The sequence below is a fragment of the Saccopteryx bilineata genome, chromosome 3, assembly GCF_036850765.1.
Source record: "Saccopteryx bilineata isolate mSacBil1 chromosome 3, mSacBil1_pri_phased_curated, whole genome shotgun sequence".
NCBI classification, from domain to species: domain Eukaryota; kingdom Metazoa; phylum Chordata; class Mammalia; order Chiroptera; family Emballonuridae; genus Saccopteryx; species Saccopteryx bilineata.
The window spans coordinates 262,931,360-262,956,056 of record NC_089492.1 but is presented as its reverse complement, the minus strand read 5'-3'; the positions used below and the strand labels follow the sequence as shown (position 1 = coordinate 262,956,056).

The 24,697-nt window shown below is 49.3% G+C and overlaps 2 protein-coding genes across 10 annotated transcripts in view; one reads left to right on the top strand and one right to left on the bottom strand.

Moving 5' to 3' along the window:
- Positions 1-513: 513 nt before the first annotated feature.
- LOC136330055 (uncharacterized) lies at positions 514-930 on the bottom strand. Its single transcript, XM_066266563.1, has one exon. It carries the CDS (start codon positions 928-930, stop codon positions 514-516), a length of 417 nt encoding a protein of 138 aa, XP_066122660.1.
- The window catches only part of MACF1 (microtubule actin crosslinking factor 1), a 370,346-nt gene continuing 346,578 nt past the window's right edge, over positions 930-24,697 (top strand). For 8 of the 9 annotated variants that reach the window (XM_066269582.1, XM_066269581.1, XM_066269580.1 and 5 more), the window contains exons 1-2: positions 930-994; positions 3,859-4,129. In XM_066269582.1, the coding sequence (XP_066125679.1) occupies positions 3,910-4,129 (220 nt within the window). In that variant the 5' untranslated portion in view covers positions 930-994; positions 3,859-3,909. Of the gene's footprint in view, positions 995-3,858; positions 4,130-19,182; positions 19,486-24,697 lie in introns of those variants that run through there. The other variant, XM_066269576.1, reaches the window with a different exon arrangement.

Genomic DNA, 24,697 nt, shown 5'->3' with positions numbered 1-24,697 from the left:
TGGAGGGTATTAGTGGGATGACTTTAGGCAAATACCCACCCTTCTCTGGACACATTCACTTATCTGTGCTGTGAGAGAACTGAAGGCGTTACTGGTCTTATTTCCTGTATCTCTAGGTATAGCATACATAACGAGATCAATAACTGTTTTCTCAGTGAATGAAGCCTCTTCCAAGGTTGCTGCTGTCTAAACAAGAGCCTGAGTTCCTTCCTGGGGCCTATCTACCCTCTGCTCTGTACTCCGCTGGGATGATGAGGCCTCCTTTTGGTCTCCCACATTCCGTTTCTGAAGCCAGCCAGTATGTGGACCGGCGAGGCGCTCTCTGGGAGCGGGCGCAAGAGCTCCAGGATGGGGATCAGAATGTGGGTTTGGGGCAAAAGAGGGGCAGGCAGGGGAACAGAATGTTCCAGAAGCGTGTCCTGGGCTGAGAGATAGCCCGGCAGCCTGGGAGAGCGACTCCGCGACCACCGGCGAGGGTCTTCCAGGGGGCGGACGGGGTGAGCCAGGCCAGGGTCAGCTAGCGGCCGCCGGGCCAGCACAGAGGGAGCCGGAGCAGAGGGCGGGGAATGTGGGGGTGTGAATTGGCCCAGGGACACCGGCGGCCGCCGGGGAGGAGTTGTGGGGAGACGGACCTAGAGATAGGACTCGAGAGAGGCAAGAGAACTCGAGGTCAGTGCGGAGGGGCCGCGGGGCGGCTGTCTGGCACGGACGCACAGGGAGCTCTGAAGCGGCCGCGAGTGGGGTGCAGGGCGGGGGCAGAGCGCATCGGGGGGCGGGGGGCGGCGTCGGAGCCGGAGGGTGGGGGAGCGGGTTGGGCGGCTGCGCCGGCTCCGCTTCAGCCGCTGCCGCTAGGGCGCGGGGGGCGGGGGGCTCGGCGCCGGAGCTCGGCCATTGTGGGAGCCGCTCCCCTTGGCTCCGCCGCGCTCCCATCTACGGCGCTACAGCCGCCTTTGCTGCTGTCACCGGCCGATCTTCACCTCCTCGGGCTCCCAGGGTAAGGCGCTGGGCGCGGGGCTGGATGCAGGCTCTTGCTTGACTGCACCGGGTGCGCGGTGGCGGCGGGGCGCGTGCTGGATTGCGCGGGGTGGCCGCGCCCGAGCCCGGCTAGCCGGCGGCAGCGGAAAGGTGGGTTGACAGGCGCGGGTATCGCAGCGGTCCGGCCTCGCACCTGCAGCCCCGGTGGCCGGCGCCGGGTAGCACCGAGCGCTGAGACCTGGGGTTTCCCTTCGGCGGGCACTGCCCGGGGCCAAAGGGAAAAGGGAGGCGTGTTCTCCGGGAAAATGAGACACCGAGCCCTCCCGGGCCGGAAGAGACACCTTGCGAGAGCGGGCCAGGCCAGGCAGGGAAGGTTGCTTCGTGGCCCCAGGTCTCTGCCGCTGGCCTCGGCGTCCGCTGGGTCCCTAATTGCGCGTCCGCATGGCGCGGCCCCGCTCTTTGTCAGCCGCGCGCGGCGGACACGCGGACCCACCCGCGTCGCCCCTCGCTCACTGTGCGCCCCTTCTCGCGTGGTGAGGAAGGAGGAGCGGGGGATGTGGAGGAAAGGCCGCAGCTAAAGAGCGCCAGGTGAGGTTCCGGTCACCAACCCGGCCTGCTGCCTTATGAGTGGGTTGGGGTGGGTGCGCGCTCCTTTGAATCCAGGATTGATGGAGTGACTCAGGTGACCGAGGGGTGGGGTGAGAACCCCGAGGTCAAACAGGTGTTTTGGGGGGTCGAGAAATTGACCTGAGTGGAACCACGGAAGAGGCCATGGCTAAGCAGGCCTTTGTAGTAAAATGGGCGTCTTGGGAAGGAATGGGCGGATCTGGGATAAAGCAGGTGGTCTGAGAGGAGGGGCGTTTCCCGCCCAGGGCTCAGGTTAGGGACTGAAGCATGGCCTGAATTTTTCCGCGGGGGGGGGCAGTCACTTCAGCACCAAACCTGTTCTAAGAGATGGGAGGTGGCACCAGAAGGTAATTGGGGGGAGGGGTAAATGCTAGGATAAAGGGCAAAGATGTGCCAGGACCTGGGGCCTTTCCTTTCTGCCTCTGTGGCTGGATTCCTTTTTGATGTTCCATGGGAAGAGGGCCCAAATGCTACTGCACAGGAGGTGCTCTGGCAGGGCTGTTCTGTCTGCCTGAGGCTGCCTAGAGGCCTCCTACACTGTTTGATGTTTCTTTTGTTATCTGTTTGCATTCCATGCCTATGGTGGGGATCTGCCAATGACCCAGGAAGCTGTCTCTGCCCCTTGCTGCCTCTGGGCTGTGATTCCCGGAATCCAGGAGCTGTGCCCAGAGAACCATGGTGTCCAGTCATTTAGGCCACCTCACTGACTCCATACAGTTCTGTGAAAGGTGTTCCCCATAAAAGAAAGTCCTTGATCTTCTGCCCTCCCTGGACCCAGAAGCTATAGTGAGAGCTGGTTACTTGGGCTGAATGTGGGGCCTGCAGAGAGGCTGGTAGCTGAAGGCATGCACCATTCGGGCTCTGATGGGGACGATGGGGTGGTGGGCCATGTGTAGCAGATGGTTCTGGGTAGTGAGCTTGGCCTAGCTGAGGGAAGGCTGCCCAGTCTGGCTGGTGGAGCCCAGCTGGCCCCAGAATGATTGTTTCCTCTCAGATCACTCCACTAGCTAAACTGACCAGAAAACTGACTTTCTGTACCGCCTCCCCGACTCCCCCTGCTGTGCCTCTTACTCCTACAGCCCTTGGAAGAAGCAAATGGACATTTTATCTAATGCCTGTTGTATGCCATGCATGGCGCTAGCTAGTTTTATATTTGCATTTCACTGCATTCTTAAAACATCCTCTTAAGTGGAATATTACCCCATTTTACAGATAAGGAAACAGTCTCAGAGAGGTAAAGTGACTTGCCCCAGATCACACCAATTTTAAGTGGCCAAACCAGAATTTATACCCAGGTCTGTCTTGCTTCAAGTTTAGGACTCTTTTTAATATATCTGCCAGAGATAAAATGGGAGGAATAAAAAATTTCTGCCTATTCTAGCTCATGCTTTGTTTCGTGCCTGCCATTAAGATCTTGCTGTAGCTTTTTGAAAATATACTGCTCACAAAAAATTAGGGAATAATTAAAAATGAATATGAAGCAATAAAAAAAAAGCATTTAATTTTTTTATTAAACAAGAACATCAGAAAAACAAGTGACAAATCAAAGAAAGTTGTTTTATTATGCAAATGAGACACAAAACAACTTTTATTTCATTGATAAAAATGCACTATACAAAAGGCTGAAAGCACATTCCCTGATCCCCTAATTTTTGTGAGCAGTGTACTTTCCATCTGTTGCCCTATTTTATCCGTATAACATTCTTGGAAGGTAAGTAGAACGAGAATGTAATAATAGATGCTGGCTATTGAGTGCTTATTGGACACTGGGCACTGTTAAGCACTGTACCTGCAGGATCTCCTTCATTCCTTGCAAACCTGTCAGGGTAGGTGCTATCACCACCCTCATTTTATAGATGAGGATGCTGAGGCTCAAAGAGGTTAAATAGCTTCCCCACAGTCACACAGCTAGTAAATGGTGGGGTAGAATTTGAATCCACATCTTTCTACCTGTGGGACCTGTAAGTTTAATCCTCCAAATGTATGAAGTAACAGTCTTAGTGGTTACTCGTAATAGACACTACCTTTTACGCAGTGTATAGATCTTCACATACATTACCTCATGTGATTCCCCCAAGACCCCAGGAATTAGTATTGCCCAGTATTATCATTATCCCATTTTCCAGAAGAAGAAACTGAGGTTCAGAGAGATTAAATCCGTGGCAAAACCAAAACTAGAACCTCTCCGTCTTCCAAGTCCCAGTATTCTTATGTGATCCCTTCAGTCTGTTCACAGTGTACTCCTCTCTCCTCCAGATTACTTCTCCCTGGGCCCCAGGCCCTCCTGCTGTAGCCCTGACCTGGACAATGTCTTCCTCGGATGAAGAAACACTCAGTGAGCGGTCATGCCGGAGTGAACGGTCTTGTCGGAGCGAGCGGTCTTACAGGAGCGAACGGTCAGGGAGCCTATCTCCCTGTCCCCCAGGGGATACCTTACCCTGGAACCTGCCACTGCATGAGCAGAAAAAGAGAAAGAGCCAGGATTCGGTGCTGGACCCTGCGGAGCGTGCTGTGGTTAGAGTCGCTGGTAAGAGAGGCCCCGAGTGAGCTGGGTGCGGTGGGTGCTCTGGAAGAAAGGGCCAGGAGGCTCTGGCTGGGCGGGTAGCGAGGGGTCCAACCCAGGCTCTCTAACAAGCCAGCTGGAATCCAATTTATTATTACTATCGGAAAGATGACAAAGTAACATTAAAGAAAAATTTGAAAGAGGAAAATCTGCCACCCCAATCCTTCCATGCTAACAGGAGACCTGTTTTCATTTTTGTGACTTCTTCTGCCTTTGTCCCAGTGCCATTATATGTTCCATGCAGTTGCCTTCATGGCTTATGGGCCATTATAGATCTGGCTTTCCCCCTTACTTTTATATCAAAAAGGTTTTCTGTATTACAGTTTAGGCTTTGTGTTTACCATTTTTAAAGGCTATGTAATAATTCATGATATTGAAAATCCTACTCATTTTTTGCCATAATAGACAATGCTGCAGTGAACATCTTTATGAATAATAGCACTTGATTTCTGTTGAGTTATTTCCTTGGATTAAAGTCCTTAGAGACAGCAGTTTTACTCACATTGCCTTCTAAGTCTGTACACACTCACCCTTTCTGCAGTGTGAGGGCTGGGGCTGTCTCCTCCTGTGGCGGGAGGTGCCTGCTTCTCCTTTGCCAAGCAGAGAGTAGTGCGGTGCAGTGGTTATGAGTGCAGGTCCCGGAGTCAGAGGTGAGTGCTGGATTGTGGCCTTGCCCCTGACCAGCTGTGTGACTCTGGGGAAGTCTCTTAACCCTGGCGGAGCCTCACTTTCCTCATTTCAAGAATGCTTTCTGTGTAGGGCAGCCTTGAGGACGAGACGAGATAATGTATGTTAAGCTCTTAGCATGTTCTTTGGCTCAGCAAAGAAGGACTTTGTGAAGGTCTCTCTCTGCTGCTTCCACTGAAGGCCTCCAGAGCTGCTTCAGTGGGTTGCGCTCAGCATCTCAGCAGGCGTTGGTGCCAGAGTGCAGACAGAAAGACAGACAAAGCAGTGCCTGCAGCTAATTTGGTGACGTCACCCTCTTTCAATCCATCACCAAGACCGGTCCTGCTTTTGTTTTTCCCAATTAATGCGCCTGTCCCCCTCTGCTGTATCATCCCTCATCTGGACATGCCGCCTACCATCTAATAGTTCTTCCAGATCTGCCTTCCTTCCTCCACGTGGCTAACACAGCATTTTGTTTTAAAATGCAAACCCAATCCCGTTACGCAGCTGCTTATAAACCTTCTTTGGCTCATCACTGCCTGAGAAATAAAGGCTACAGCATTAAGACCCATTAAAATCAGGTCCCCAGTTTACCTCTTTAGCTTCACCTTGTACCCTCAAGCTCCCTGCCACATTGAACTGTACCTTGACCCCAGATGTGTGCATCTTGCAGGATCAGGCCTCTGTGCTCTGACTTCTCTGCAAGGTGCTGGGAACCCCGCCTCCTCCTTTAAGTGCCACCTCCTCTCTCCCTAATGCCCCAGTGGTATCTAAAGCTCCCTCCTCCGCTCTTGTATTCATACTTTTCTCTCCTCTGTGTTCCTTTGCACAGTATAGCAGTTATCCCACAGGGTGCCTGTCACTCCCTCTGGACTGGGTTTTGTTTATGTTTTTACCCCAGCTACTTACACAGGGCCCTGTGCATGTTGGAGATCAACCAGTATTGAATGACTGAATGAATACAAGGAGTGTCTAGGGGAGAATATGGGACAGATTGTGATCCAGGAACAGGCAGTGGGCTGTAATGGCAAGCCAGACATTCTGTGGGCTCCGGTAACCAGGAAAGGATTGTTCGAGGGGGTGAGCTGTGAGGCAGGAGACCTGAAAGACAAGCAGGAGAGTTTGAACTCCTCTGGTGGGCAGTAGGGAGCCCTTGGAGGAAGGACTCTTGTCCTTCTCAAGACCTTTGGGTCTGGGCCTGACCTGGGGTGGCGCAGTAGGTAAAGCATCGACCTGGAAATGCTGAGGTCGCTGGTTCGAAACCCTGGGCTTGCCTGGTCAAGGCACATATGGGAGTTGATGCTTCCAGCTCCTCCCCCTTCTCTCTCTCTGTCTCTCTCTCTCCTCTCTCTCCCTCTCTGTCTCTCTCTCCCCCTCTCTCTCCTCTCTAAAAAATGAATAAATAAATAAAAAAAACCACACACACACACACACAAAAAAAGACCTTTGGGTCTGTGACATCAGCCAATGGATTGTTTTTAGAACTGTCAGTAGGGTTCAGGAAGAGCTTAACTAGTCCCCAGCTTTAAAGGGACCTCTGGACTCACAAATCCCTCATTCTCCAGAAGGAGTCAGAGTAGAGGCCGCCTCCTCCCTTCCTTGTCCCCTCTAACCCCAACTGCCATCACACAGGCACACCTACAGGGTCCTTTGTGATGATTCCCGCTTCCAATCTTCTCCAAGGAGCACTACAGGGTGAGTTGCCTGCTGTTGAACATTCTGAGTCTAGAACAAAAGTAGAGTGGACTCGAGAGGGTTGAATCTCCAGGCAAAGCCCCTAAGGATGCTGCTGGATCAACTGAGCAAAGGGCTGGTGGGCACTGTGCTGTGTTCCAGCATCCTGCTGATCTTCTTTACATCCTGACACTGCCAGTGACTGTCTTGAGGAGAGGCTGGGCCACAGAGGCTGAAAATAGGGAGGCTTCCAAGTTTAAAAATAACTTATGCAATGCATTTGGGTGTGTTTCCTTAGCAGGAGAGAAGAGAGGCAGCAGAGGAGGCGGGACTGCTACTTCAGGGCCTGGCTGCAATCTTCCTATGGTTTTAGAACATCGTGGGGGTTCTAGTAATTAAATAGGCAGTCTTACTCTGCAGGGAATCTTACCTATGAGGAGCAGGATGGGTGTGTCTGGGAGACCCTAGGTGCTGTGATGCTCCCTGAAGCTAGAGCTTTCATTCCGGGAGGAAACAAAGCCAGTCTTACACTGGAAACAGGCTCTGTCCTGTTCAGTTTTTTCCTCTCCATGTGTCTGGGTTAGGAAAAGTGGGGGTGTCTGAATCAATCTCACCAGATACAGAGACCTTCCTCTTCCCTGACCCCATTGGTGTCCTGAGCTGGTATTGGCTTGAGACGCCTGATGGGGAAGCCCTGCTGATTATACATGTCAGAGTGGAAAGGCCTGTCAGGGCTGAGAAAGCTGCTGATCTCAGTCTACAAAGGCAAAACTGGTTTGAGGGACACTAGGCATGCCGTAAGCTAATTTTTCCCATCCTCATCCTTTCTCTTTATTTACTATCTCTGTTTTTTTTTTTTTTTCAAGCCCTGTTTTCAATTCCCTAAGCCCAGACACATTGAAAAAGAACAACAGTCATTAATGTGAGTGTCTTGTTTCTATTGATCGGTGTCATGGTTTACATAGAGATTTCATAACTCTGTGTTAGGACACTTAGGATCTGAAGCCTGGAGGGTGCAAGGGACTGTCTATAGTCACACAGGATTGGTAGACCTAGATCTTCTAACTCCAAGTATAATACTGTTTTCATTTCCTTAAGCAATACCTGGCAACCAGGCCAGCCTGAATCTTTTGTAGGTAGCAATATAAATAGTCAACTTGGCCTCCAAACTTACCTGAGAAACCTTCTGGTCACTTCTGGGAGAGGCCGTAAGGTCCTGGCCTATAGAATAAGGCCAAGACAACGATCTAGGAAACTTAGCCTCTTTTCCTCTGGCTCTCTGTTGGTAATGAACAATCCCTTGTTGGGGTGGGGATGAAGGTGGGGGTAACAAGGAATTGGGGAGCTGGGGAAGTTACTCTAGCAAGGAGTGTAGAAAAAGGGAGAGGAAAGAAGGCTATATCCCTTGAGGCTTGTGGGAAGGAGGTAAACAAGGTGCAGGACAGTGTCACATGGTTGTGTATTTTGCATAACTCTAGCAGGGGTCGTCAAACTTTTTATAAAAACCGCCCACTTTTGCAGTGCTGGCCAACCTGGTCCCTACCGCCCACTAGTGGGCGGTCCAGCTTTCATGGTGGGCCAATCGCAGTGCTGTTTGGTTGCGCGGTAGAGACCAGGTTGACCAGCACTGCAAAAGTGGGCGGTTTTTATAAAAAGTTTGAAGACCCCTGCTAGGGGCCATGATGGCAAACCTTTTTATAAAAACCGCCCACTTTTGCAGTGCTGGTCAACCTGGTCTCTTCCGCCCACTAGTGGGCATTCCAGCTTTCATGATGGGCCAATCACAGCGCTGTTTGGTTGCCCCACTACTGCCCACCATGAAAGCTGGAACGCCCACTAGTGGGCGGGAGGGACCAGTTTGACCAACACTGCAAAAGTGGGCAGTTTTTATAAAAAGATTTGCCATCACGGCTCTAGGGGGAGCCATTCATACTTGTCTTTATAGATTTGTATATTTATTATGACATTTACTGCAGATGGCAATAGAGTGTCTGGAAGAGGGGATCACGTTTGGGCCAAGGCTGGGCTGAGTGCAGGGGGCGAAGGGATTCATCACCCACCCACCAATCAGGTATTCATACATAGCATATATCCAGGGGCCTCCCTGTTCTTAGCATTGATATTCAAAAGATGGCTGAAGATGTAGTCCCTTCTTCATGGAACTCAATCTAATTGTAAGGACAAAGGGAAAAAAATAATTGCATTCCTGTGTGTATTGTAGAATAGGGAGCACAGTGAATTAGGGGTGAGGACCGGCCTCCTAGTTAACTAGTAGAAAGTACCTAAAGGATTCTTTCTAGGGAGCCCCTCAGCAAATGTTTGTGAAATCCTTGCCCCAACATCTGCTCCAATGCAGCCTCTCCCAGGGAACCTTCCCTGATCTCTCCAGTCTGATGGCCATTGTATCTCTACCCGATCTTTGTTTCATGTGATCTTATATTAAAGTTCATGTTTTCCATGTACGTTTCCCCCACCGGATCTGGAGCTCACTGTATTCAGGAGTTCCCATCTTATCCTTTCTGCTATTGCCCTAGGATCTCACTCCGTGAGCATCGGCTCTAGAATCTAGAGGCTCAGTGAAGGCTGTGAAATACAGCTTGGATGCTGGTTTGTATTTGTTCCTGCTTTCGGAGCCTAAGCTCAGCTGCTGGGGTCACTAGAGGGCCTGCCTTGGGGACAGATAACCCTGAGCATGTGTGCTGGTCAGAGGACAGAGCCTGCTCCTCTGTGCCTGTGCATCTCTCCTCCAGGAAGCTCTGAGCAGGAGCCTCTCTGCATGCTCATTCACTCATTCCTTCATTCCTTCATTCAATTAAGAAAATGGATTTAGCTCTGGCTATGTGTCAGGTATTATGGAGACAACTGAATCTTGAGTCAGAATACTTGGGCAAATGACTTCATTTAGTAAAGCCTCAGTTTCCTTATTTGTAAAAGGGAGATGATGACATCAGCTTCAAATGATTATTGAACAAGAATCAGAATGTACTCAAGGAAGGTAACATGGCTGCTATTGCATATAGCAGTGTCATTCCTTGTAACTTCCTTTGGCAGCTAGAAGAGGCGGTGAGATTCCAGAAAGGCAGCAGTTTCCTTCCTAGGCAAGCGAGGAAGGGGCTCTAGACCTCTTAGTTCCATCCCTTCCTTTGGTTCACTCTAGGGCTTTGTCAGAGAGCTGATGGAAGTGGTTTTTTCTATCCTCTGGCCAAGCCATGGTGGGAGGAAGGGACTACAGCAGTGGGAAATGGGTCCCTAAAAACAATTCCACTGGGAACCCTTACTGCTGAGCGGACAACCTTCCTTGCCCTGAAGCTATTCGAATTTTGCACCTGGGGAGGCTCTCTCCTTCCCAGTTTCTGTACTTCCTGGCAGTATCCTCAGAGTCCCTGGCCCTGTCCTGGAGCTTGGTTTTAATAGCAGAGAGATGAGCAGGAGAGTTTCCCAAAAGTGGGGCAGAATGAATTGTAGCTACACGCCGCCAGCTCAGCTCCAGCTCTTTGAAAGTAAATCTGGGTCACAGTAGCTGGAGGGATGGAAAAGGACCACGTGGGCAGAATTCTGTGCAGGCAGCGAAAAAGACAGCCAAGCTGTCCTTTCTCTGAGGCTTTTAGGTCCCTGTGGGACCCCAGCTGGTGAGGGAAAGTGGTTATGCATTGCAAAGTGCCATGGTTATGCTGTCTGTAGGTGTCCCATCATATTTTTCTAGTGACTTCCCAGGTGATGAGCGGAGAGAGGTTTGGAATGGCAGTCTGACTCATACCTTTCTGTTCTGGAGCAGCCAAGGACTGAGGTTAGGAATGCGGAGGAAGGACTGGTTAATTTGGGAACTGCGCAAGGCTCGCGTTTCTGTCCCATGGGATTCAAGATCTAGATGCCACTAGAGGAGCTGACAGTGCAACAGGATCTAGGACTGTACTTGTGTTTTATTTCAGCAGTCCTTTCACTGAGGGAAAGTCTGTGAACCTACCTGAGTGTGAGTATTAATAACCTATCAGCACCAAAGTGCTATCCTGAGCCTGGCCAGTTGCTGTGGCTAGGCAACTGCTGTGATCTGCTGTGATTTGGCGCTGGGTCTGCCTGTTGCCACCTGTCAGGTAGAAGCCAGCCAGCTTCCTGGCTCTACATTGGCTCTTCTGCAGGAGCAGAACTGGTACTCCTAGCTGGAATCCACCACCCGGCCTCCTGCCACCACCACCCTATTCTTAGGATACTGCTGCAGGGAAGGTCTGGGTGCCCCTGTAAATTGAAGAGTGATTATGTGCTGAAGTTTCTGTTCTCAGTTGGGCCTCACCCCTACCGCAGAAGGTACCAGGCTTTTTTGACTTGTGTTCAAGGGGAGGATTCTTCCTGGAGCCTTAGGGGGTGTGTCTCTGGCCATGCTCTTCCCTCTTCATTCTCTCCTTAATCCATTTCCTTGTTCATTTGCTTTCCATTCATTTACTCAAGGGAATGGCTTTGGGAATCAGTGGAAGTCCTAGTTCTATCATTTGCTAGTTGAGTGACTAACCTCATCCTGGGAGGTTACTAACCTCACAGAACCTCGCTTTCTCATGGTTAAAACAGCAGACCAAGAGTGCTACGACAGAGTCTTGCAGGGTGGGTTAAATGAGAGAGTGGGAGTGAGGTGTTTGGCCCAGTGCCCGCTATGCAGTCAACCTTTGGTTTGTGTTAGCTATTCTCATTAATGTCATTCATTCACTCATACACTTGTTTACTAATTGATGAATATGTTGATTCATCCTTTGCTCATTTTTTTTATCATGTACTTGCTCATTTAACAAATATTCCTAGGATTGCCTTGTGCTAGGCTCACTCTGGGCTTTAAAACCCCAGCTACTGCCTGTGAAGGCAGCTAGAGTGATGTTTGAACTGTGATCATAGCCAGTCCAAAGAGAGTTATGAAGTTCTGGAGGGAAGGGCTTCTGCCTACTCTTATTCCTACTTCTGACTCAGAGCAATAATAGCACTTGATTGGGACTTGGAAAACAAATAGGAATTTGCTAGGACAATATGAAGAGAGAGCACGTCCCTGTTGGCTTATTTCTATTCTTGCTCTCCTTTCTTTGGACTCAGTAGAAAGGAAGGAAGGGAAATGAAGAGAGAACAGCTGGTGGGAGTTAGGCATTAAAGAATCCAGAGGGTTCTTTGGGGAGTTGAACTCTGGGCTCAGTACAGGAGCTCCCGAGCTGATGCCAGCTGAGATCGCCTCATTAATGATAGCTGGCAAAGCTACTATGTATTGAGTCCTAGATGTGTTATAGGCATTAAAATAATTTTTTTTTTATTTTAGAAAGAGACAGGGAGAGAGAGAGACATTGATTTGTTGTTTCACTTATGTATTCATTGCTTGATTCTTGTATGTGCCCTGATCAGGGACTGAACCTGTAACCTTGGTGGATCAGAGTGACACTTAACTAACTCTACCTGCCAGGGCCTGTGTGCCAGGTATTTTACATATATCGTATACTCCTCACAAACCCTGGGAGGTAGTTGCTTTTCTCCTTGTTTTATAGAAAAGTTAAGGAACTTGTCTGAGGTCATACAGGAAGCAAAGAGTGGAACTGGAGACAGCATTGCTGATTGTGCAGGGCGCCCCTGGGAACACAGCTTGTGCAATACATGCTCTTTGCAGTAGTCCATTGCTGTGGCTCAGGTTGGCTTAATTCCAAATCCTCTACATTCTTCAGACCATTTTAAACATATACAAAGGGGTGAGAATAGTATAATGAACCCCCTTCACCCAGATTCAACAACTATCAATTCATGGCCAACCTTATTTCATTCACACACCCCACTTCTGCCTCCCCATTTACATAGCCAGAAGTTCCAGCAGTCACATACTTTCACCTCCTAAACATATTTTTCAACAAGAGAGACACACGCAGAGATGAGAAGCATCAACTTGTAGTTGTTATACTTTAGTTGTTCATTGATTGCTTTCTCATATGTGCCTTGACTGGGGGACCCCAGCCGAGCCAGCCAGTGACCTTGGGCTGTAAGCCAGCGACCTTTGGGCTCAAGCTGGCAACCCTGTGCTCAAGTTGGATGAACCCATTCTCAAGCCAGCAACCTTGGGGTTTTGAACCTGGGACCTCAGCATACCAGGTTGACGCCTTTATCTACTGTGCCACTACTGGTCAGCATCACTTCCTAAACTTAAAACTGTTATACCACCTTTCCCTAGTAATAAGTCTATTGATTAGCTGCTCAGTAATCATGTCTGACAACTGGAACCAGTTATGCTTGACTCGTTTCCCAGAAGCATCATGAAGAATTCCATCCCAAATGCTCAGGGCCCCAGGGTCCTCTTCAGTGTACTGGCCTTTCCAGCTTGAGGTTCATGCTCTACTGCCCAGAGCTAGGCTACAGTGTGAGCAGGGGCAGAGCTAGGCTACAGTGTGAGCAGGGGCGGAGCTAGGCTACAGTGTGAGCAGGGCGGAGCTAGGCTACAGTGTGAGCAGGGATTAGAGCTAGGCTACAGTGTGAGCAGGGGCGGAGCTAGGCTACAGTGTGAGCAGGGCGGAGCTAGGCTACAGTGTGAGCAGGGGCAGAGCTAGGCTACAGTGTGAGCAGGGGCGGAGCTAGGCTACCATGTGAGCAGGGGCGGAGCTAGGCTACAGTGTGAGCAGGGGCGGGCTAGGCTACAGTGTGAGCAGGGCGGAGCTAGGCTACAGTGTGAGCAGGGGCAGAGCTAGGCTACAGTGTGAGCAGGGGCAGAGCTAGGCTGGATCCTGGATCTGAATCGGGACCCTACCTGGGTGATTGAGGAAAGTACTAGAGGATTCAATCTCAAGAGAATGAAGTTGAGATGCAACAAGACTGAAAAGTCTTTAAAATCACAGAGGGAATTCTGTTCTTATGAGAGAGACCTGTGCCCCAAGCCTGCACTGAACTGTCCCCACAACTTTGATCTCAGTCGAGAGCTGTAGCCACCACTCTTTAGAGCCTCTCCGGGATTTGGGCTCAGTTTCCAGGCTGCCTGCCACCACCCATGTAGAGGTTTCTAGCCTGAGCTAATATTGGATTGGGAGATATTGTTTCAAGTGGAGGGGAGCTTCACAGGTAAGGAACTACACCTTCTAATTTGGGTTACCCTTCAATCCCCCAAAGAGTGCAGACTGCCTGCACCCCTGCTTGGTAGGAACCTCAAAGGCTCCACATAGGATGAGATCTTTTTCTACCCTGGAGCAGGAAGGGAGATCAGGTGGGGTTGAGTGAGCAGGATTCACTTTAGCCTGATTCTTTCCAGAAACAAATTAGAATGATTACATTCACAGAGAGGCTGGGAGACAGCAGAGCGGCCAATACCTTTTCTAACTACTATTGATATGTTCCAAATGCCAGGTTTTGTGCTGAGCATCTTACATGGTTTATTTGACCTAATCCTCAATACAACTTCAGGATGTAAATGTGCCATAGTTGAGGAAACAAAAAACCCAGAGAGTTTGGTAACTTGCTCAAGGTCTCTTACCCAGTAAGGGGCCCAGCTGGGAATGGCACTAGCTCTGCCTAGGGCAACCCACTTTCTCTCCCATTACAAGGAACAGTGGTTTAATAATCGCTAACATCTGCGCAGCACTTCAAGGTTCACAGAGTGCCTTAACACCCATTATCTCCACTGTGTCTTGGAAGCCCCGGGCTGGGCAGGCATTCCACACCCCTTTGGGATAGCTGCCTATCAGGGGTCCAGCCTCTGCTCATTTCCCCTAGTGAGGATTGAAGATTCTTTGGCATTGGCTCTGACCAGTCAGGGGAGAAGGCCTAGGGAGAGGTCAAGGTGGAGAGACTGGGCCAGTTGCTATGGTAACCCAGATGGCTGAGTAACCATTTTGAGGGTTGCTATGGTGATGGGGTGCTGGGCTGTTGCGTGGCAGGGATCCCGTCTTCTTGGGTGGCTGGTACCATCCAGGCCTCTTAAATCAGTGATGTTGCACTTTCTGAACAGAAGAGGGCAGCATGGTAGTGGGCAAAGACTTTCTACCCTAGAGCATATTTGGGAACTTGAGGCAAAGCTTAATGTTTCCAGCAGCTGGGCAGAAAGGGAGCTTTGGAAGGCTGGTGTCTCTGCAAGACTGGTGGGGCTGGACCTGGAGACAGCTCTCCCGAGACTAGAACTACAGGATTTTCTCGCAAGACCTGGGCAAAGGATAGGGCTTGGGGTAGCCCCTTCAGTGTCTGACTGCAGCTACTGCTTGGGAATGTAAAAGGCATAGGAGACAGCCTGTCCCTGCAGAGGAATAAAGAGAACTCTCTCTCTCTCTCCCTAACAAAAAATTTATTTATAAAGCATCAATTAACACATGGAAAATAATGCAGCATGAGCCAAGCTGAAGAAGTGATGGGCGTAAACCTAGAGGTTGGAAGGGGAGAACTGGTAGAAGGAAAAATAATTTTGCACTTCTCTCTCTCGTTTTATTTTTTAGCGAGAGAGAGAAAGAGAGACAGGAGGGAGATGAGAAGAATCAACTTGTAGTTGTGGCACTTTAGTTGTTCACTGGTTGCTTCTCATATGTGCCTTGACCAGGGGTGGGGTGGGGGATGGCTCCAGCCAATCCAATGATCCCTTGCTCAAGACAGCGACCTTTGGGCTCAAGCCAGTGACCCTGTGCTCATGCTGGATGAACCCCGTGCTGAAGCTGGCAACTTTGGGGTTTCGAACGTGGGACTTCAGTGTCATAGGTAGATGCTCTATCCACTGCACCACCACCTGATTAGGCTCCCTCTTTTGTCTTTGCACATGAAGTGCTCTCAGTTCTTGTGGCCACTGAATTGTATTTTCAATTGTTTTGAATCACAAATCTAGTCCACATGCACCACCCCCATATGTCTTCAGTGAGGCATTCATGCCTTCAGCAAATATTTATTGAACACTTACAAGGTGCAAAGTATTGTGTTAGGTCCTGTGATGAAGAAAGATGAAATGGATGCTTCTACTTCAAAGAACTTGTGAACCAAGAGGTTAAGGAGGCAGCGATGTAGACACCCACAGTACATGTGGTTGCTCCAGGAATGGGGGAAAGAAAATGTGGTTGGGGTTTTGAGAAGAACTGCTATGTGGGTTGATTAAAAATAACTTCAAGCCCTGGCTAGATAGCTTGGTTGGTTAGAACATAGTCCTGAAGCACAGAGATTGCTGGTTCGATCCCCAGTTAGGGCACATGCAGGGACAGGCTGATGTTCCTGTCTCTCTCCCTTCTTCTCTCACTAAAATCAATTAAAAAAATAACTTCAAATCATGTAGGGTAAGCTTAGAAGATGAATAGGATTTTAGTAGGTAGAGTTGGGGGGTAGAGGGCATTCGGGTAAAGGCTCAGAGTTTGTAGATGTTGCACATAAAGGTATCACGAAAGATAAGCTTGCAAAGGAAGGTAGATGTCTAAATTTGGAGGACTTTGAATGCCAGGCACAAATAAGCAATGCTCTTAAAGATAAGCATACTTTTTTCTTAAATATCCTAGGCCTTCTAGCTAGTCAGAAGCCACAGGCAGCTGAGTGTTTTAGGATCATCTGGTTCACTCATTCATGCATTTAATCAAAATTTAAACACATTTAATGAGAGTCCTATATGTGGCAGGTCATTTCCTAGATGCTAAGGATCCTGTGGTGAACAAGACAGACATCCTCAGCTCTCAGGGAGCCAATGATTTAGTAAGGATGAAAGATGCTGAATGATCATGTCAAGGGTAATGGATCTTGTCCAAGGGGTGGAGAGGGGGCAGGAGGACCTACTAATCTGGGGGGGCAGGAGGGGATGGAGGCAAGCTTCCCAGTGGGAGTTTCAGCAGAGGGGTTCAGTTGGAGTGAGGCAGGCCAAAGGAGAGAGCACTGAAGGGTTACAGCCTGGGAGAAAACTAGGCGGGAAGGCCCTGAGGCGAGAGAGTACATTTGAGGAGCTGAAAGAAATTGAAAATGGCTGGGCCTTAGGGAGAAGGGCACTTGAAGAAGCTTAAAGTAGGGGAGGACACCTGGAAAAATAGGGCTTTATTTACTGGTATTACCCTTTCCCCCCACTAGATGCCCTTCTGAGTACACCCTGCCTTTTCTGTCCCCCACCCCCACCCCCCATAGCAGCCTCCTTAGAAATTCAACAGCAACCTCACCATCAGGAGCAAAGGAAAATCATAGACCAAAAGGAGAGAGCCTCAGAGCTGTCCCAATTGTGTGGTCAGGCTATAAATTTAGACTGTTGCTTGGAAAAAACCAAAATCCTCCCCCTTCACAGGCTCCCTTCTTCCCATTCCCCCAGAAGCTGCTTTGTTCCTCTATGCTAGTAAAATTTTGTCTGTATAAAACAGGAACATCAGCCAAACATGTGGACTTCCCCCTTTCCATTCATTAGAAGAACTCATTACTTCAAAATCTCATGGGAGCATTTAAATGCAAATCTTGTCAAGAAAGCTACTCCAGTCTGAGAAGCCCCCTAGCCACAACCCAAACCCAAACTTCCTTGATTACCCTGTTTCTTAATAGGAATCTCAACCCCTTTCTCTCTCCCCTGCCAAACCTCTCAGGTCTTCAACAAAGCCCGATTCCCAGAACAGGCTCACTTTTCCGCCTTGCCCTTGTCTTCCCTCACCTTTGGGGAGCGTCCAGCGCAATTCTTGAAGGTTAGGTTTGCTCACAAAGTGGCACAAGTAGCAGTCCAGGGAGGGAATGGGGGGCTTTTCTACTTACTGTAATGTAAATGAGGAAAGCAGATGTCTGTTTGGGAGCGGGGTGGAGGTGTGCGTTTATGTTTATTTGTGTCTGGGCCTTCTTAGCCCTACTGGTGTAAAATATGGGAAATGCAGATGACTCAGCACTGATACAGTCAAGATTCCCCAGAGTTAGCATTTTTATATTCTCTGCTGTCTATGAAAAATGTGCTTATGCCATCAATCACCAAATCCTTCACCCTGCATTTTCTACTAAAAGCCTCTTATTTATCTTAAAAATGATAAACCTCAAGCTTATTCACCTCCTTTTCTTAAACCAGGCTCATTAGCAGCCCACCCCAAACTGTGAACTCGCTTTTTTTAAGCACAAAGGATTAAACTGGAAGGAAATGAGCACTTGCCCAAGACCCTCCCTGTCTGTACTCCTGTTGGCCTTTCCCAGTATGAGTACTATGCCTAGAACTTGGGCAGGCCAGCAAAACTTGGTGGAAAAAGATGTGATTAATGACTTGCTCACCCGATTTCTGATCACGGTGTGATGTGGCAAGAACCAGTGTGCCCTATCAGTGAAAAGCATCATTTCTACTTGTCATTAACGTGCTGAGCATTGACCAAATCCTTGGCACTACTCACAGCATACAAAGATGCAGGCCTTGCGGGGGGTGGGGGAGGGTGGTGGTGGTGGTGGTAAGAAGCTGCTCTTTTAAAAATTTGAGAATGGGAACTATAATGGAAGGCCAAGTTCCAATTTTGGCTGCTCAATGTCGCATGAATTCTGTTTTTTACTTGCTAATGTGCTGTTATTGTAAGATCAGCCGGCCTAACTTTTTACCCACAACCACTTCTCCACCCCCTGAAAAACCAAGTTAACGGACTTGATGGAGCCAGGGAGGAAAATGGCTGGCTTGGGGTAGCTGTGGGCAAAAAGGTCACCTGCATTTTATTTGAGTTCCTCACTCACAGCCCTTGGTTGGACCCAGCGCTGTCTATGAATGGTGTTAGGTTTGAAGAATAAACAGTTGAATGAAGATCAGATGATGTTGGGAACCACCCTCCTCAGAATGGTCCCAAATAACTCCCCACCCATATTGACCAGTCTCCTTCCTTCACTTGCCATTTCCCTCACAGAGAATCACTCGCTTCCCTTTTTCTTCCCTGACCAGTTAAGGCCCCTGAATCCGTTTCTTTGTTCCTGAACAGACTTGGTTCAGTCTCAGGTTCTCACATTTCTCCCTTTTGATCTAAGTCTGTTCCAACGGCTGTCACAGTACAGTAATCCTGTTGGGTCTCCTCTTTGTCACCCCCTGATGCAGTCAGAATCCCGCTTTCACTGCTCCCTCAGTTGTCATCGCTCAGCCTCTGGCTGCTCATCCTTGGCCTGGTTTACTTCACGGGGCTCGGCCTGGCCTCTCATCGCGAGTTCGGTTTCCTCCGTTTCTGGAAACCCCTTTGTTCTTGGGATTCTTTGTGGGCTGAGCGTTGCCTTCGGCCTCCCACTGCAGCCTGTTTGGGTCTGGCCCCTGCCCTCATTCTGACCGTGTCCAGCCCTGCGATCTGAAGCATCAGGGGCTTTTGCTCTCTCCCTTCCCTTCAGTTTCTCTGGGTCCTTCTCCAGCAGCCACAGAGGCCCAGCTCGGTCGCTCTCCAGCCAGGGGGCTTCCTCCTTTGTCCCAGCTTCGGGTGGAGGTCAGCGCTGGATGGGGCCGCCCGCCCACCCTGCGGAGCCGGCCCCGGGGTGTCCCCGCCGTGGCCGCCCGCCCAGCCTTTCATCCTGACGCGCGCGGGGCCTCCTGCCCAGCCCCCCTCCCCGGTCCGGCGGCGCGCTGCTCTGCGGCCACCAGGGGAACCCGTGCGGGCAGCCTGGGCCGCAGCCCGGGGCCCGAGGACACGCCGGCGGCGGAGGCGGCGGGGCGAGGGGCGGGGAACGGGCCGGGCCTGGCGCTCCAGACAGGAGGAGCCGCCGCCGCCACGCCGGGGCGGGCTGAGGGAGGAGCGCAGCCGAGCCGAGGGGTGGGGAGGCGGAAACGCGAGCCGGGACCGGCGGGTGCGAGCGGGCTGAGGAGCGGAGCGCGACTGACGGCCAGGCCGGGCGAGGCGAGCGGAGAGCGGAGAGCGAGAGCGAAGGCGCCGCTGCCAGCCGCACAAAGGGCCGAGGCTGGGGCCGCTGCCGCCTCGGCGCGCGGGCCTGGAACCGGCGTCGGCCGGGGCCCGGGAGAGCGCGGCGCCGGGCGGCCATGGCTGGCTACGTGCCGGGTCAGCAGCCGGCCAACCGCAGCCAGGAGAAGGAGTTCGTGCAGGCGTACGAGGATGTGCTGGAGCGCTACAAAGGTGCGGCGGGGTCCGGGCCGGCGTCGGGCCGGGGTGGCGCCCGGCACCGGCGCGGTGTGGCCTTCCGAGTCCGCTGCAGGTGGGGCGGCGGGCGGGGTCGCGCCCACCCCGGCGCGAGCTGCTGCTGCTCGGGCCAGAGTGTTTGCAGAACTGGGGTATATACCCCTGGAGCCCTCTCCTCCAGACGACGGCGCTCCCCACGGCACTGGTTACATGCTCTGCCTGTTCTCCGGCCCCGCGGGAAGGCGGCGACGCCGGGAGCCGGCTCCGGAGCCCTCCTGCTGTGGGGAGTTGCCGGCCGGCGAGGAGGTGGCGGGCGGAGGGCAGAGGGGAAGCCACCGCTCTGCGCCCCGTGCGGGTCTTCCTCGGAGAGGCTCGGACATCTGCGTGCCCGCCGAGGGTCCCTTGCCCCTTTTGTCTCTGTCAGACTCCCCTCTATCGCGTGGCAGCCGAGGTAGTGAACCCCCTGGTCTCTTTGGGGCCGGTGTCCGTGAGTGTGCAGTTTTGGTGGCCGGCCTCCTCCCACCCTAACCCCCGGGGGCTTTGAGCCGGACCCGTGCCGGGGTCTGTAGCTTCCTTTTCTCAAAAATAAAGATTTATCTTGGAGCTCGGATTTCAGCCCCTGGGGGCTCTCTTGCTAAGCTGCAGCAAGTTAATGGCTCATCTAAACCTGGGGTGTAGACAGAGAAAGTTTTGACAGGCCAGAGGGTCTGGGGACGGCACCGCTCTAACCGCCGCTGCAGCGGCCCCTTCCGTGGAAGCCAGGGATGCGTGGCCTTGGGAGGCCGCAGCTTTGACCTTTAACATCCAGGTCTGGGATTTTGCTTTGTGTGGCGGTTGTGCTTTCTACAGACATGGAGGTTCCCCCAGAAACTCGTTAGGCAGCACTTTCTCCTCTTTGATTTAGCTGGGGCCCTTGTGATGACTGCGCCCTTAGTTTCTTTAAATCTGGAGAGGAAACTTCAGCCCTTTTGACTGAGTCCAGCATACTTGTTTACGACACCTACTCAGTGAAGGGAAACTAATGAAGAAGCTCTAAAATGCTCCCAATGTTCCCTTTCCCCTCTTGTAGCACTAGAGTTCTGCTTGGGAATGCAGAGAGAGAGAGAGAGAGAGAGAGAGAGAGAGAGATGCAATGCCGAATGGACCAGCTCAGAAGTTCTACTTGTTCCCTTCTTCATCAGCTCCTGTAAGCTGTCTAGATTTTCCTGCCTGCAGCAAGTTTTCTGTCAAACCCTCTGGTCTTTCTTTTCAGAAATGTGGCTCATTTCAGAACACAAAGAGGTTAGATTGTGTTGCTGAACTTCATTGAAAAAAGAAAATTCTGCTAATGAATGGCTCCATTAAGTTTCCTTTGCAGGCTTTTGAGCAACACTGCGCTCCTCAGAGGGAGGATTCTCTGGGCCTGTCTCGAGCTGTGACAGCTTTAAAAATCAGCAGAATTAAAACAAAAACAGGTGAAGAAATCTCAGTGCCTCACTGGATCATATTGCCGGTGGCCTCCAGCTGGAAAGAAGTTGGATTCCTAGCAAATGAAACTAGGAAAGAAGGGGGAAGTAGGGCTCATTCCCGGAGAGGCCTCTTATGTTCAGTCCTTTTAGCTGTCTCACTCAGTTTGGCTTTCCTCTGAAGGACTTTGATCAGGTGTATAGGAATTTGATCCTTTCCAGACCCAGATCTCTGTCTTGAGGGGAGGAATGAGTCGAAAATGGTTGGCCAAAGTAAATTAACTTGAACTGGATGAGGGTGTCATGGAGTCTGCTCTGTGAAAGGTGCAGAAGAGTTTCTTTCTCTCCCTTCCCTACTTGCACCATTCTCACTGGGATGTCGGGATGGATTAGTGTCTGCGCCTTTGTTACTTTGCTGTATGGGATTCCTGCATTTTCCAGATTTAGAAATCTCCTTACTTCCTTAGCAGAACTGTTTGCCTAAGCTGGAATCAATAGAGCGACCCGGGGGGGGGGGGGGGGGGTAAAGCCAGGAATTTATTTTGGAGAGATTTGGGAAAATATTGATGATGATGGGGTGGTAGACTTTCATTGGTTGGCCACTAACTTACTTGCATCTTTCTCTCTCAATGCTGCTATTAATTTGTAATATCTCATTGTACAAATGAAACAGGATTTTTAAAAAAATGGTTTTTTTTAATTCATTTGAGAGAGAGAGAGAGAGAGAGAGAGAGAAAGGGGGGAGGAGCAGGAAGCATCAACTCCCACATGTGCCTTAATCAGATAAGTGCAGGGTTTCGAACCGGGACCTCAGCGTTCCAGGTTGACGCTTTATCCAGTGCGCCACCACAGGTCAGGCGAAACAGGATTTTTAAATTTGAAAGGAGAGCTAAAGTTTTCAGCTGCATAAACTGACCCCAAAAGGGGCAAAGTTGAGAAGGGAAGTGATGCATTTATGGTGTACCGGCATAGAGCAGTATATTATAGCTGTATTGGGAATGGTTTTCAAGCACGGATTTTCCTGGCAACCATTTCCCTATGTGTTGGTAGTGAGCATGCTTTTGGCAGGATTAGATGATTCAGCATGGGCATGAAAACTCTCATTTCTTAAATACCCCAAAAGCTCTTTTAGAGCCTGACTGGCCAGCAAACACAAGGAGAAAACTCTGGATCCTAGCAGTTCAGGGTGGGCAGCAACTAACAGAGCCAGAGTATGTGTTTTATTGTTCCAATCCTCCAGCAATTATTAAATACCTATTAGAGATAACAGAGTGTTAGGCCCTGGAGATGCCAGAATTGTGAGATCTGTTTCCTGCCCTTTTTTATTCATATATAGCAAGGGAAAGGTATAGGAAAACAAGTCATTGTGATACTGTGTTAGGTGCTAGAACACTGGTGTGTATAAAGTACTTTGGAAGTAAGAGGAGGGATAACTATATTCTCTTGGGGTTCATTGAGACTTAATAAAGGAGGTGATGCTTTAGGAGTGTTCCTTAGGGATCAATAGGATTTGGTAAGATGAAGGGGGGAGGGGAGGAGGCAGAGGGAATTAATAGCTTGTGCAAGGCTCCAAGGTATGAAAGAGAAGGGAGGTGTTCGAGGAATGTGAGTAGCTGGGTGTGACTTAAGGGCTAGAGTTTTGATGGGAGCAGATGATACTGTAAAGGACCTAGAGTCCAGCTTGTAAAGATTCTTTCATGGCTTTATTCCATGGGCAGAGGAGGAATCAATCATTGAAAGTTTTTAAAAAGCAACAATTAGTTGCTTTTTATTCTAATGACAGTTTTATTCATATTAGAAGACATACCTATCCAGTGATTAGCATACTTACATCATGGTCTGGGGCACCTTCTCCCTTTTACCAAAGTGCTTATGAAGCTAGTAATCAGATGGTTGCTTGGTAAACATGGAAACAAAGAAAAGAGAGGTGCAATGTTTTGAGGACTAGTTCATCCAGATGATGATTTGGGCCAGTTTTAAAGTTTCTTTCTCTGTAGATTGATATCCTTATGAACACCAGAGGAAACTAAGAAGGAACAGTCGGAGAACCAGTCCCTGACTCTTCCAGGATAGAGACAAACTCTACTGAAGAAGTAGGCCACATACGGGCATCGTTTTAGGTTTTAGAGAGGAGCTTTAAAAGCAAACACAGGCCTGACCAGGCGGTGGCGCAGTGGATAGAGCGTCGGACTAGAATGCAGAGGACCCAGGTTCTAGACCCCGAGGTCGCCAGCTTGAGCGCGGGCTCATCTGGTTTGAACAAAAGCCCACCAACTTGAATCCAAGGTCGCTGGCTCCAGCAAGGGGATACTCAGTCTACTGAAGGCCCGTGGTCAAGGCACATATGAGAAAGCAATCAATGAACAACTAAGATGTTGCAATGTGCAATGAAAAACTAATGATTGATGCTTCTCATCTCTCTCCGTTCCTGTCTGTCTGTCCCTGTCTATCCCTCTCTCTGACTCTCTCTCTGTCTCTGTAAAAAAAGCAACAAAACAAAAACAAAAAAAAGCAAACATAGGCCTTACCGGGTAGCTCAGTTGGTTAGAGCGTTGTCTCGAAAAGCCAAGGTTGCAGGTTTGATCCCCACATACAAGAATCAAATGAATGTATAAATATAGGTGGAACAACAGATCCAAATTTTTCCCTCCCCTATCTCTCTCTCTCTAAAGTCAATACAAAAAATTAAAAAAAAATACGTAAAACCCCCACAGTCTGGGTTAATGGTGGTTGGTTAAGCAGAAAAGGGTAAGAATGTAAGTTAGTTCAGCAAAATTAAACTTTGTTTACACAAAACCAGAAACACTAAAGAGTCTTTCCACGCCAGGCTGAAGTAGGAATGAAAGAGAACATTCATATTTCAACACTGGTAACATAGATTATCTGGTACTAAAAAATTTAAGAATTCTCACCAGGTGTAATGGCTTATATGAAGCTAATAAGGACAGCTTTTTGTTCATCATATCACAGGAAAGAAATTACAAAATTTACTGCACAGAAAATTAGGAGTGGAGGGTCTGCATATTATTAACGTACAAAACCAGCAAAGCAGCAGAAAGAGACTTGGCTTTGAATTTCTCTAGCTTTGTGCTCCAGTCCTAGTTCTGTCACTTTATTTTTGCTGTGTGACCTTGGAAGAGTTGCTTAACTTCTAATCTTTGGGTTTCTCACCAGTTAAAATGGTGATAATACTAACTCTTTGAGATTCATGAGAATACGAGTGAGCTATTGGCATGTATTAGGCTATAATGTTTAGAAAAACCTTCATGTATATAATCCTTAGTATTTTACAAAAAGCAGTTTCATATTCATTATCTTATTTGATCTTTATAATATCCTGTAAGGAAGGAATTATACACATGGGTAAATTTAGGCATGGAGATTTAAATTATTTGTCCAAGAGCCAAAATATTCCAGATGAAGGTTTTACATTGTATCACAGGAGGAAGTTCTAGAATCAGAGCAGTGACTTTAAGTGAGATAATTGTGAAATGCTTTAGTTGTATCATTATTATTATTAGTTTTTAGTCTCTGAACTATATAAGTCACACATCTTATGTGGCACCCATTCCAAATCTGTGAACTGTGGAGAATTTCTTTTCCCTTTATGGGAGAGGTTTCACGGTATATAAATCACTTTGAAATTCTTATACAAAAGCAATGGAGTGCAAAGTAATAAAGTTTTGTTAACAAACTGGTTGGAAAATATAGGCTGAAATTATATACCAAATTTATTTGGTATTGTTTATCTAAGAGATACTCTA

What these genes read in the sequence shown, in the direction of transcription:
- LOC136330055 (XM_066266563.1), bottom strand. Translation starts at nt 930, where the DNA reads ATGGGAGCGCGGCGGAGCCAAGGGGAGCGGCTCCCACAATGGCCGAGC.